Source organism: Artibeus jamaicensis, unplaced genomic scaffold, assembly GCF_021234435.1.
Source record: "Artibeus jamaicensis isolate MK-2021 breed Jamaican fruit bat unplaced genomic scaffold, CSHL_Jam_final contig_3206, whole genome shotgun sequence".
In the NCBI taxonomy this organism is placed as follows: Eukaryota; Metazoa; Chordata; class Mammalia; order Chiroptera; family Phyllostomidae; genus Artibeus; species Artibeus jamaicensis.
Window position 1 is genome coordinate 2,664,936 of NW_026521757.1, and position 14,490 is coordinate 2,679,425.

Genomic DNA, 14,490 nt, shown 5'->3' on the forward strand with positions numbered 1-14,490 from the left:
CTAAAACGGGGGCAGTGCATGGCTGTTGAGTGTGTGAGACTCTGCGTACTTGTGCCATTTTCTGCTTCTTATCTGCTAGGGCTTAGGGAATCATGTTAGAATTAATAAAAACTCATAATGTATCTTAACTGACCAGATAGGGGTTCTCCTCTGTGGAAATTGACCTCTGGAACGTTAACGTGCCCCTTTTCCATGGCCCACGGCTTATTTTGTGTCTGGTGGATGCTGAATGGCTGTACATTGGGTCCTGGTTTTCAGCTCTAAATAAGGTTGCTTCCAAACTGAGGAGCTTCTGTGTTATTTTGACCTTGATATTTATCTAGGATATTTTGAAGGACTAAGTTCCAAAGTTCTGTTAGCTAAGTAAGATGGAGCTATTTTTTAAAAAATGCAAGGTGGTCTTTTTTTGTGCCTACGTGTGATTATGAATCCTGCCCCTCACCCCTGCTTTGAGTAAAATGCATGCTTTCTAAAAATACTGCTATTGAAATGTCCCAAAGGGGGTTACATTGTAGGAACAGTGGAAATGCTTGTCATCTTTCATATGGCTTGAGATTATTGGAATTTAAACATATTTCTCTTTCCCTTGTATTTTTAAAAGTCTGAGAGTACCACTCCAAACCTTTTGAGTCTCTTTTCGTTTGTTTGTTTTCACCAGGCAGACGTCCATTGTTTTTAGTGTCTTTATCTACTCTATTTTAATTTTTGATATTTTGTTTTTAAATCACCTGAAAATTACCTTGTTCCTGTTGAATAATTTTCTTCCTCTATCATCTCTCCTCTTCTCATACCTTTAGAGAAAGTGATGCAGAATTGAGAGTGGATGGTACATTTTTTTCAAGAGACATGTTTATACACACACACTCATACATTTCATTAAGAAAAAAAAGAATATTGTGTTCATTACATCATTTTCAATGTAACAGTGTTTCTGATTAAGCAGGCACAAATGGAGAACCTGTTTGATACCAGTTTTTTTTATTCATTTAGCAAATGGTACTCGAGTGCCTTCACAGTGCCAGGCACAAGGCTAGGCTCTGAGATAGAGACATAAATGGTATAGTTTTTTAATTTAATGGGTTCAAATTCTAGTTAGACACAGGGACAACCAACCATCTTACTAAAGAGCAGAAATGCATCTGTGAGGGGTGGTGGGAGTACAAGAAAAGGGAAGGAGAACTGGATGATGCACGGTTAGGGGTCGGACAGGGTGGGCAGGAGAGGAAGGTGGTTTGCCGGCATGTGAACTTGGCATTTCCAAAGAGCTGGAGGGGTTCTGTGGACCTCATCATGAATAACTATATCTGTGTTAATGACTCTTCATTGTATTTATCACCTGAGAGAGGTTTGCTGAAGGACTTTTGGTCAGATTAACCCAGGAAGAACGGGTTGGAGCAGAGCGGTTGAAAGAAGCTAGACACCGGTTCGGTAGGGACTGTCTCAGTCTGGGGATGGCATGGGGAAAGCTTTCACCGAAGCAGTGCTTCTGATAACTAAACCAAAATTTTAAAATGTGTTGTTTGCCTTAAAACCCAACACATTTTGAAATTGGGTTTAGCAATAAGATTCATGAAACTTAAACACAGGATATATAAGTTTCAGAAAGTTTTATCAAGTGTCAGGTATTAACTTCTTTTGGTGATTTCAGTTTTAAATTCTCCAACTGTTGGCTCAATACAAAGTAACTTATGTGCTGACTTACAAGGGTGTTTTTCTGGTATTTGGTGTGTGTTCTTAGCAGGGCAGTAATTACAGCTACTGGAAAGTACTGAGTTCTGCTTTAATCCCCTGGTCCCGGAGTTACACTTTCCACAGAGCATTTGTACTGGAAAGGAATTTTCACCTTTTCATGTACAATCTCACTAAGGCAGTAAGTTAATAGAAAGCCCTATAAATGCTCTAAATAGGTGGAATTTCAGAAGTCTGGAAGCAGGGACTAGGAGACTGAAATTAAATGCTTGTTGTATGTGTAGGTAGATATTAGGTATGTCATTCAAAATAGGTTGTAATTAGGTAATACACTTATAAAATCATCAAGGGCAGTCTTATTCTTAATTATGCCCCAAATCCCTATAACATGCTCTTTTTACATGAATTTTGCCAAGCTCTTTTTGATTTGAGCTTAGGTAGACCAGTATTAATTGACCTTTAGTGTTAAAAAACTGAATTGTAAACAACCTTGGCAAAAGATAAGTCTAGTAAAGTAGAAAAAAAGAGATAAGAACCAACTTATTTTAAAAATAACTATTTGAGACATTCTTACTATATAGATATTCATAGGTATATAGGTCACAATTCTGTATTGTACAATATTATTTTATTTTCTACTTTGGCTCTGGTTTTTCCTGGGGAAACCTTAGAATTTCCCTACATTGAACACACAGATTATATATTTGTCTGGTTTACATGCTTGCTTTTCTTACTGACATTTAAAAGGCTTAACAGCATGGCTGTGTCTTATTAATCCATCTATTCCTGCAAGAGAGTCTGAGACTTAATAAAAGTTAATCTATTATAGTTTCCAGGTGTTCGCGATCTTGCCATCTTTTCCTTGTTTTTTGATCATTACCATTTGTTTCTTGACTCTGAGTAATTGAACTGGGTTTTATGGATGGAAAATCTCAGTAGCGTGAATTTGGTCCCCTCTCTCCATCCAGTCTGCTCTGGGTGGCCTTTATCTGTGCTGAGCCCGCACCACCTCCCCCTTCACATTCCCACTACACCAGTCCCCGGATTCCATGTGTTTCCACGTGTTTTTCCACATTCTGTCATCCTCCTGCTCTGTGCTGGTCCCCTGCCTGAGTGCTAGTGGGACAAAGGTCAGCTTTTGTAACAAGTCCGGCAGGTTCTTCCTAGTCAGGCATCCACTAACCTCTGGTCTCGTCTCCTCTCCAGCAGGACTTCCTCTGCCTGTTGCAAGTCCCTGCGCTCCAACTTCACATGGAGAACAAACAGAACGCAGCTTTCCCAAAATGCCATGTTCGCTATTTCCCCCCCTGCCTTTGCACCTCCCCTGTGGGCACTTTACTGAGCAGACGGCTTTGGGCTTTGCTATTTCTGGATTCCTCGGTGCTCCACAGTGTGTTATTCATTGAGCGGTTACAACTTGTATCAAACTGTATTGTTAGTTTGTGTATCAGCCTTTCCTACGAGACCAAGTTTTACAGTGTCCCTGACCTACTTGTTCTTAACATCCTGGAGGCCAAACACCATTCCGGGTGTACCGAGGCAGTCAGGGTGCCCTTTACAGGGGAGCTACTTAATTTGTCTGGGATTACGAAAGTCTGGAAACAAGATAACTTACAGAGATATACATGTTTAGACCTAAAATGCATATGTGCCTACTAGGCAAAGCGGTTTGTCATGCCATCTGAAAGGACATCTGTGGAAGTGTTCCTAACAAGACAATTAAAGTCGACTCTCTGGAAAATCAGATTCTTAAGGTGCCGTCTGGGGCACATTGGGGCTAGATGAGCCTGCATCTATTTTGAGTATTCCCCGAACTTGCTGGGCAACCCTATGCGTTTATAAAAATTTGCTGTGTAGAAACATATTCCAAATAATACTCAGCATAGGCATGTAAAAAAAAAAAATCAGGCTGTGGAGAGCCTTAATAGAAATAAAAGCAGAGTGCCAGTACTTCCCAAGGTTATGACGGTTGTTTGTACACTGCTGCTCGCTACTGTGATGCTGGTGATCAGTGTAAGAAAATATAACGCACAGCAGACTCACAAAAATTTTTGAAGCCCGGATGAGCATTTTTTTTAAATCTCAACTACAGTTGACATACAATGTTATATTTTAGGTGTACAATGTATTGGTTAGGCATTTATGTAACTTATGAGCTGATCCCCCAATAAGTCTAGACCCCATCTGGCACCACGCATAGTTATTCCAGTAGTATCGAGTGTATTCCCAATGCTGTACTTTATATCCCTATGATTGTTTTTAATGGGCAATTCATGCAACTTGATTCCTTTATCTTTTCTGGATGAGCATTTTTATGCCTTTTTAAGTGTACAGATTCAAATCAACATATTCTTAGTGTAACAATTTGTATATGAATCCTTCGAGAATTGCAGATAAAGGACCTTTCAATTTTTGCTTTAAACACAGGAACTGTCTGTTTTAGTAATTCTATTTTAATTTCAAAAGAAACTGTGGTTTTTATTTTTCAGTGTTGAAAATGAGCCCATGAGTACAAGTCAGAAAAAGGAAAATGTACTTTCATCAGAAGCAGTAAAGGTATAGTTTTACATTCATATTTTATATTAAGCAAATATTTCTCTTAATTTCTTCTGCTCATTCTTATTTTCTAGATTCTGTCATCTCATTTCACATTCCCGAAAGAGCACTTACTGTGGCATCCAGCCCAGCTGTATCAGACATTCGCGCCTTGGGCTGGGGTGGAAGTGGGGCGAGGGGCTGAACTGAGAAGGTTGAACCAGCGTGGTGGGCTCATCCCCGCCTGGCCGCTGACCAGCTGCGCGGCCTGTAGCCGAGGCATTTAACTTCTTCACTTCGTAGTTTTCTGTCCATAAACTGCGCCACCTGACCTCCACAGCCTCTTTCTCTCTGGGAAGGTCTTCGATTTATGTTTCATTTCCTCAAGTGCTACTGACAGCTAATAGTGCCTTTGAGAGTAGAAGTTGATAACATGTTCTCACATGTTCTAGCATGTGATGGTATGTTTGGTCAACTCACGTTGAACTAGCTTTCTTTGCTTCAAAAGTGTGCATCAGCTGTACATCTGCCTAGATACCTACTGACAAGTATGGTTAAAAAACCCATAAAAATCATGAAACCTTATAATATTTCTTTTTACTCAGAGGTTTTCTATAAATTAGGAGCTTGTGTTATTTGGTGATATGAGGCCTGGTGTGTGTCAGGTTGTGGTGGCTCTCCCACGTTCATAGAGTTCGGTCCCAGTCGCTGTCTTCACACATGATTTGTGACAGGCCATCAAGGAAAAGTGTGTACTTTCGAAGGATCTCAGTGAAGTTAGCCCGGTCAGTGGAAGGACCAGGGAGTCATCCGACGTCTTCATTATTGATGTGGGGCACTTTTAAACACTGTATAAAGTCCAGACGCATTAAATAAGGTCAAGATAAAGCAGTTTTGGTCTTTAGTCCAGCCTTCCCTGTCATCGTAAACAATATAAATATTTTTTGAAAGAAAAATCAGTATATGGCTTTTTAAAAACTTCATTGAAAGAACAAATCAGGATACCTTGCTTCCTTCATTTTCCTTCCTTCCTTTGTGAGTTTGTCTGCAAAATCCTGCTCCCAAGTTTTATAACATCTGCCGCGGACTCCTGTGCAGCCGAGTTGTTAGCCAGCCTGCTGGCTTATCACTGCACAGACTCGATGGCTCTCCTCTCCTGTTTTTACATGTCTCGAGTTGCCCTACTTGAAGATTCTCACTTTTAATTTTGTTATACAGCCTTGCCCTTGAATTGCTTCACAGGAAGTGTTACTTGTGAGATCTCAGACCTCGAAGTTTCTGTAGCTGCCAACTCTCGTCTTTCCCGACCTTAATCCTTCCTTGTCTCTCTACCTACCCTTGACCTTCACCAAACCCTCCTCCTCTTCCTGTCGCCTTCTCCCTTCTGCGTCTCTACTTGTTGCTCTATTCAGCCTGTAACTGACAGTCTACCACTTCAGCTCTAATCTCACTGTGAAAACCTTCAGTCTTCAGACTTGGCCTTCAGACTTTAATTTCTAATCGTGCTACTTTCCACCTGCAGAGATTTCACCTACAAAGTTGCGTTTTTGTAGATTCGGTAAATATATATGGTGGTGAAATAGAGCAGCCCGGCCTTATAATATGAAGGTCCTGTTGCTGGGCCTCCATGACTACAATCTTTTCTATCTAATCCTGATACCTTGTTTTGAGTGCCTGTGATCATTTCAGTTTGGGACCTGGGTCCCCCCGGCAAATATGACTCAGTCATGATGCTGTTTCTCCTTGTGATTTGGGGCCTGTAAGTTTATTTATACGTGGGCAGCCCAGGTCGCCCCTAACAGAAAGCGCACCGTGGAACCCTCCCTGGGGTAGCCTGAGCATTTTGGCACGTGTAACTTTTCTTTTATCAGCTGGAAACTACTCGTAGGAATTTTGCAGGGACCTGCTGCTGCCAGGCCTCAATGTATATTTTGATAATACCAATAGTCCTATACTTTGAGGGGAAAGATTAGCAACAATATTTATGATCTTGTTTTATATAGTCTCAATTTAAGTTTTGGCATTTAGCAAGCGTCATAAAACATGCATCTGCTTTCCTTCTAATGAATAGTTTTCTGAGAACAGCACTCCACTGTAATGCGACATTTCTTGCCATACTTCCATCTTGTTAACCCAAATTTCATGGTAAGAAGAAAATGTACAACATTTTTTTTGAGTCTGAAATGTAAAAGATCTATATATATAATGAATACTCTAACACATTTTGTGAGTATTTGACTTTGAGATACCAAATCAAGATATTGAAGATTGTTTGATTATAAACTTCAGCTACAAACATTAATTGCATTTTTTAAACAAATAGAGACTATGGAAGCTTTATATTCAGACATTTAGATATTTTTAGTTCTTAAAACGTCACATGCTACACAGTCACGTGCAGCTTCATGGCAGGAGGTGTGTTCTACGAAGCACGCCATTGGGCGGTTTTGTCTTTGTGCAAACACCATAGGGAGCACTTACGGAGACCCACACGGTGCAGCCTGCTGCACACCTGGGCTGGACGGTACGGCCGATTGCTCCGAGGCTCCAAACCTGTACAGCACGTTACTACACAAAACATAAGATTAAATCAAGCACAAGCCAAGATGATGCAATCGGGAGATGTAAACACCCTTTGAGGCTGCTGCTGGCATAACACAACCTACTATTTTACAGCAACCTTCTTTTTTATAAGAAAGAGTAAACTCAGTTCTTATATCTGGTCAAGATGGTGGCGTACTCAGACATGGTTCACCTCCTCCCACAACCACATCAAGATTACAGCTAAAATACAGAAACTCAGGACCATAAGAAATTCAGCTGAGTGGAAGTCTGACAACTATAGAATTAAAGAAACCACACATCCATCCAGACTGGTAGGAGAGATGCAGATGAGGAACAGGCTGGTCCCACATTCAAGTGTGCTGGACAGAATTTGGGGAGAGATATCTTGGACGAGTCCCAGACCCACACCAGGCCCCCCAGCCCAGAGTTCCAGTGCCAGGAAGTCCCCACAACTTCCAGCTGCAAAACCGGCAGGGATTGGTCAGTGGGAGAAACTGCTGAAGCCCCAAGCAGTTCCTCCTAAAGAACCCGCACAGACTCATCTGCTGGGTCTCCCTCCCTCCGGGCTCCAGCACCAGGACGGCAGGCAGCTTGGAGGGCGTCCAGGGAGAGACTGAAGTGTCCGGAAGCTCTCACTTCCCCGTCTAGGTCAGCAACTTCTACTCCGACACACGTGCTACATGACTGTCTCGGGTCACCTGGAGTTAAGGGCCCTTATTTAGCACACAGATATAACTACATTCCTTTATCAGAAATTACATGCACATGACAAATTGAAAGTAACATCACAGATATATAACCTTCATTTCCATTCTACAGCATTTTTAAAGAGTGACATTTCAGCTTGCTAACTAATTTTAGTGACAAATTATTTGTGACATCTCAGAACCAGTCACAACATTGGTGTGCCATGACATGAAAGTTACAGATAACTTATTCCTTATGTTAAATGATGACTCGCTTAGGGCAAAATACCTGATAGCCAACTTGTTTGCTTGTTCTAATTTTTAGTGGAAAAATAATTCTGTGATAAAAATATAATCTTTTAAGCAAAATTACTTTAACAATAGCAGGATAAATGGCTCATCTCTGTAAAATCCATTTACTGAAAAATATTGTTGATGCAAATATGTCTGTAGTCAATATGAAGTTAAACAGATAACCCACCAGAAACTGAATTCATTATGCTAAAAGTAAATAAAAAATGATTTTTATTTAGAAGTTTAGCATCATCTAACTGTAGCTAACTCAATATATCAGTAATAATTAACTGATAATAAATATTTTACTCAAAATTGAGAAAATTGCAACTCTTGGTGGTGGAATTTCAGTTACTGGCAAATTTGCCAAGTACTGTGTGTGGGCACAGGTCTTGGGAGAAAGCTAACTGGAGTTCTGTAGTAAGCAGCTGCCTTTTACATATAAGTGCCAGCTTCTAGTAACTGTTGGTAATTTTAGGTAGTAGTCCCACTCGTGACATGGAAGCCTATGAAATTGTTTGCCTTCGCCCCACGGTGACAGGGAAGACAAAAGACTTGGGGTGTCCATGGGAAGATCACACGTGGGCAGTTTCCACTCTGGAAAACCTAGTGGGAATTTCCCAGTCAGGGAGAGCGAGAGATAAATGGTGTCAGCAGGAGGAATAGCACTGCAATTCCTAGACAGGCAGGGGAGGAGGCAGGAGAGGGGAGAGGATGAGTGAGTGCGGACGACGCCGTTAGACACTGTAAACATAGTGGGTGACGGGGATGAAACTGGAGAACACAGGCGCTAGATCCACCGGGATCCTGAATGCCATGCGAGAGACCTCGGGTTTTATCCTGACGGCAGTGCACAGCCCAAGGCCTTCAAGGATGACCACATTAGAATTGTAAGAGATTGCTCTGCCTTTAGTCTGGAGAGTAGATTGGGGGACTGTAGCAGTAAAGGGAGGAAACAAGTTAGGTCATTGCTGGCAGTCCTCTCGGGGTCATGGACGTTCTGTCTGACCTTTTTAACAAGTGGGGACGTTACGGTTTACAGAAAATGGAAGAACGGAGGCATAGCATGGTCATCTCCATTTGGGATGTACTGAGCCTGAAGTTCCAGGTGGATGTGGATATCTGGTCGATAGTTGGATACACAGTCTGGGCAGAGAGTACAGATCTGGGAATCATCTGATTAATCAAATCTGGGAAATGATCTCATAAGAAGATGTAAACACAACACAGAAGACCAGGACAGGAAAAAGAAGTGCACTGAATTATGAAGTGGGACAGGGTCTCGGAGACAGATCAGGGCCACGGCACTGTGGGGAGGAGGCCAGGATGCTGGGCCTTAATGAGGGACTGGGGGGAACGGGAAAGAAGATGGCGGGGTTGCTCACTCCTGTTTAGGAGGGTTGGTAGTGACGAGTGAGGAGAAGGCTGTGTCTGGACACACACTTCGGAATGGTGGGCTTACTGAGGGGCAGATGCTGAGCTGAGATTCCCGACAAGACACGGGGATGTGAAGTGACACCTGGTGGGGGAAGTGGCCGTGGGGGAGGAGGGCGAGTGTGGGCGCTGCTGCTGCCCTGCAGGTAGAGGGAGGTGCAGTCAGAACCGCGAGGGGTGTCTCCATAAGATAGGACGAGGGCGGGCGTGGACAGTGGAGGGGGTAGTTTTAGGGATGTGGGGAAGGTTAGGATTAGCTGCCCTGGAGAATGGGGGAAGGTCGCAGACCGATAGCCAGCAGGGGCTGTAAATTGTGAATTGCTGGCAGTCTGAATCTGTCTAGCTGTGCATTTCCCTGAGGGTTTTTAACGCACGACTTGTTCATTTATATGGAAAAGATAAAACTGGAATTTTTCTGGGTGGGGATGACCAAGAAACAAACAAAAGAGGCTTTGAGGTTATTGGCCGTATTTGAGGTTTGGACAGAAAAGATAAGAACACTTGTAGGAACTGAAAGGGGGACCGAGTAAGAAAGGACAGGAGCTGTGCAGAGGCAGCAGAGCTGGCGTGGGGGGTCCCCCTGGGGCACTGGGTAGGATGCTGGGAAGAGCAGGGGATGTGAGCACTGGGAATGCCTGCCCTGTGAGGTTCAGAGGGCCGTCCTGGGCAGAGACAGCCCCGCAGGGCCCGGGGAGCAGGGAGAGGCACAGTGGAGCTGGGGGTCATTAGAGTTGAGGAACAGGGGTGAGGTGTTTTGAGGGGTCAGCCTTCCTTACTGTGTACAGTGAAGGTGGAGCCTGAGGTGGAAAGAAGACCAAGCCAGGTGCTGGAGACAGTACAGGGTAACCTGCCCCTTCCCTATTTTCCACGCAACGTGCTCTTCTTTCGACTTCATCCCTTGACTGTGTTCCTCGTGCCACAGCACCTGCACCTGCTAGAGGTTACTGGAAGAGATGACAGACAAACAGATGCCAGACCCGCAAATCAGCTTTTATATCACTAGAATGTAGCAGGGCTTTGGGTGTATTTTTCACTGTTGCAGCTAAGCACCTAGAATAGTGTCTTGCTGTTCATTGTTTATTAGTGGACACTTTAAAGTTTACATTCACTTTGACTGCTGTTTGGTATACCTGGTCTCGGCCTATTGCTGCATTGCCCAGAAACACTGTTCCAAGTCTCCTCAGAGCCCCACCTCCACCCCCGAGTCCCTCCTTGAGCTTGTCATCCCTCTCCCCACTTTACTGAGGTCAGGGCTGATTGTCAGACCTCCCCCCTTGTCTTCTCTGCTTACAGAATTGCTCAGGCTTCAGCCACTTTCTTTCCACTTTATTTGGAAGAGGAAATGTCCCTGTTCTTCTCCAAGGCTAATACTTACTAGAAATATTAGATACACAATGCAGTATACAGATGATGTGTCATAGAATTGTACACTTGAAACCTATCATTTCATTAACCAACGTCACCCCAGTAAATTTAATTTAAAATGTATAATACTAGAGTAAGTATGAGAGACCATGCTGGTCTGTTCATCTCCTCATCCCTGCTGTTCCTTCCGGGGCCCATCCTCTCCCTCGGCCAGCGTCCCTCCCTCTCCACCAGATAGGAGCTGAGCCACAAAACAGGAACAAAAAACAATTTCGTGTGTCTTGGATCTTAAATTGTCACCTCGTGTTTCACTTTTATTAGTTAAAAAAATCTCTCAGGAGTGTTCCCCTCCACTTGCAACTGTTTCCATTTGTTTCCTTGCCACTCACTCACTGCCCGGCAGCACCTGGGACTTGGGGCGTCCTCACAGATTCCTCGGCCGCCGTGACTGTTTCCCCCGTTTTCCGAGGAGAATGCTCCTCATTCCCCTCATTCCTCCATGTGCTGACCCAACACCTACTGGAGCATTTTTGGCTCTTATTGTCAGGCGCCTTTCAAGGTGCTAGAGATAACTGCAGTGCATAAAATAGACAAAATTCCTTGCCCTTGTGGCTTTCACGTTCTACAGGAAGAAACAGATATTAATTAATATAAGTGTTGTGTAAGCCCAGGGCAAATAGCTGGTTTAGAACAAACTTAAAATTTTAATTACATAAATACAAAATGTTATTGTGTTTACTTGGAATAGCAGTGCTCTTTTCTGCTAGTTTTTGTTTTTAAATTTAGATGCAGTTTTCTGGCTGAGTGGATTTTAATTATTTATAAAAATGTCTTATAAGATTATTAAGGAAAAACTAAGCAACTATGACCTTTTAGGAAACTGAAAAAAAAGTGCTCTTTAGTAAACTTAAGATACAGGAATTCTGGAAAAGCAAAGAAGCTAAAAATTGAGGGGAAAGAGAAACCGGTGATTTTTTTTATTGTATATATAAAAAACTGTAAAAATTAAACGTGAAAGCTTTTATTAATTTAGCGAAACTAGTTTAGAAACTAGTCTATTGTACTTTGAAAGGAATTATCAAGTGAAAATAATTTAGGTGGTGAAATAAACACTGTTTTTGACAGAAATTATTTGTCTTGAGATTTTGTTGATAGTCAAAAAAATGTGATCTCCTTGTCTCTTAAATCTCCCTTTTTTAAACCATTGCACCAATATGATAAGACTCTGTGAATCCCTTAAGCTCTTAAGCTTTTTTCAGAATGCAGAGTTGTGCAAAAGTAGGTTTGCAGTTGTGAGTATATGAAACTTTTATTATTATTCGTTGTATTATTTTTCCATGGGAACAACTGTAAACCTCCTTTTGCCCCACCCTGCTTTGCTGTTGTAGTAAGTGGCTTACCGAGGATGAGCTGTCATGTATACTAGTTACAGAAAAAAATCACAGTTCTGTTACTGTTACAGTGTTAGTTCATTTGACTCGGAAGGAAACTTTGGGGCTGGAAATGATAAGACATGAAAGGGAGTAAAGGACAAAAAAATGTGGCTCTTTCACACACATGAGCATTTTCACAGTGTCACCTCGCACACCTGGTGCTGCCAAACTCAGAGTGGGCGTTTGTGCGGTTTGGGTGAGGAGAGGGCCCCGCTGGGTGTGGGCTCCGGAATGGAATGGCGGAAGGCTGGCTGCAGGAGTGGGATCGAGTTACAGTTGCAACCAGTAAAAGGTGAGGCTTTCAGTGACTCTCAAAGGCTGGTCATCTTCTAAATGTAGAGACTCACAAGTTATATTAACGTCCTAACATACAGAAAAATGCTGTGTGTCAGAGTACTCCAAACTACTCTGACACCCAGGGTGGGAAAACTTAAAATATCATTTGCTCACAATTCATTTCCTGGGTTAATGGGTTCTACACATGTATTTTCGGAACCTTTCATATGCTAAATTTTATTAGTAGTTAGTGGAGCACTCCTTTAAACTATTTTGAATCTGGCTTAAAACATGGAATGAGATGAACAAACAACATTATAATTACAGTCCTCTTGCCTTCCTGAAGATCAGCTTCTTGCAAAACTTTGTCACGAGAACCTTCCGTGCCCCAAGGTGGTTTGAGCCTTGGTGTCCTGATCTTTCTCTGAGTCACAGTTGAGCTTTCCTTTTGGAAGCACCTAGTGAGCATAGCATCTGACAGATACGGTCAGGCGCACATTCCTTTTACAGGTGGGTGAGTGAGCATGTTTGGAAGGCAGAGCACGTTGGTACATTGGCCTGAAGCTAATGAAGGTTTAGAGAAGAGCGTGAGGCGGAACGCCAGCTTGTTCTCTGACACAGCAGTTTAATCTCTCCTCACACAGAGTACACGTGAATCAGTCTGCTTTACTAGTACCTAGTTATGGGCAGGTAAAACGCACTCGTGGAAGCAGAAATATCTGCAGGAATCCCCGTGCTGTGCACGGTTTGCATGAACATGCATATCAGAGCTTTGTTCTTACCACGAAGAGTTTTCCTCTGAATTGATGTGCCATGTTGCTATCTTTCCTGGCCTTCTTAAAGAACAGTTTTACACAATGTGGCAGCTGTGCAAGTTAATGCAATGCTGAAATGATCAAGTCTGTTTAGGTGTTATTTGTCTGTTGTACTAAGTGTTTGAAAATACTATTAGCTTTGCAATAGTAAAGGCTAAATTTAAATACACATAAAGTTTGCCAGGATCTGTTCCTTTACTTAGGCCCCCATACTTAACCTTTCACTCTTCTCATTTTGTCCCTCACATTTAACTACCTAGAAGTTGGTTCCTCACTGAGCAGAAAGAAGGGGAGGAAGAGGAAGGGCCAGGGGAGAGGGAGGGAAGATGCACAAGCATCACAAAGTCGCTGTTTAGGCCTCCCTCACAGGTCATGTCCTCTAGGAAGCATCCCCCGAGTTACCTGCTCCGCTCTCCCCACCACCACACGGGCTGGTTTTCCCAGGTGCGCTGTGCCTCTTCCTCCCTGACATTTCATTACTATGTAGCGTTGTAAGGCTGTGTGCGGACTGTGCCCTTCAGCAGGTTGCAAACTTCCCAGGGGAACAAAAGCCATCAGGCTTATTCATAAACGTATCCCTGGGTCTAGCACAGAGTGTATCATGTATATCCACCAATCTGCGTTATTTTAATGGTGACGCTGTTATTGCTATTTTGTTTTCAAAGATTCCCCAAAGTGAGCACAGAAGGAACCATGCCGAGAAGCTGACTGCTCTGCCGATGCAAGAAGATGCCAAAAAGCCAAACGACCTTTCCAGTTCCACCTCAGATAGCAAGACAGGAGAAAGCGACCGGCAGCCAAAAGAAAGCTTCTTCCAGTTTCTTGGTAACTTATTCAGTATCTCTGGCAAGTCATCCCTGGGCGAGGCCAAGCAATCCTCTTTAAAAGAGGACCATGACAGAACTGAGGAAAGTTTGCCAAGTGCTGGGGACCGCCATGAGGAAGGGATGGAGGAGGAGGGGGCAACCACCAGCAGCTCCCCGGGAACGCAGGCACTTGCCACAGATGGACAGGACTCCACCACTGAACTCTCGGACGCCTTTTCTTTGGACACAACGCAAGACAGCGATCAGGAAACCAGTGATTTCATAAAGTGAGTTTAAAATTTACTTGAGCCAAAATTTGAGCCTTTGGACTTAGCTTTTAATCTCTAGTTCTATTAATCAAAAGGATTGGAAAAAGTATTCAGGGATGTTCCTACTAGTATATAAAAAAGTTGCATGATTCTGTGTACCATACATGTGATCTTGGGCCTTTCGAGCTATTTTAGGGGCTGACACCAATACCTTTGAGGTGCTAGTATTTGTCATAGTACAGGATTTACCTCTAATTGAAGACTTTCTTGAGTGGGAGTGTTTTCCGGGTCTGAATTGTTCCTGTGTTAGGACAGGCAGTGTG

General features: G+C 42.9%; 1 protein-coding gene across 1 annotated transcript in view; it reads left to right on the forward strand.

Moving 5' to 3' along the window:
• LOC128627131 (very large A-kinase anchor protein-like) overlaps positions 1 to 14,189 on the forward strand; it is a 38,499-nt gene extending 24,310 nt beyond the window's left edge. The window contains exons 3-4 of the mRNA XM_053663541.1: positions 4,179 to 4,245; positions 13,758 to 14,189. Of these exons, the coding sequence (XP_053519516.1) occupies positions 4,179 to 4,245; positions 13,758 to 14,189 (499 nt within the window). The remainder of the gene's footprint in view (positions 1 to 4,178; positions 4,246 to 13,757) is intronic.
• Positions 14,190 to 14,490: the final 301 nt, after the last annotated feature.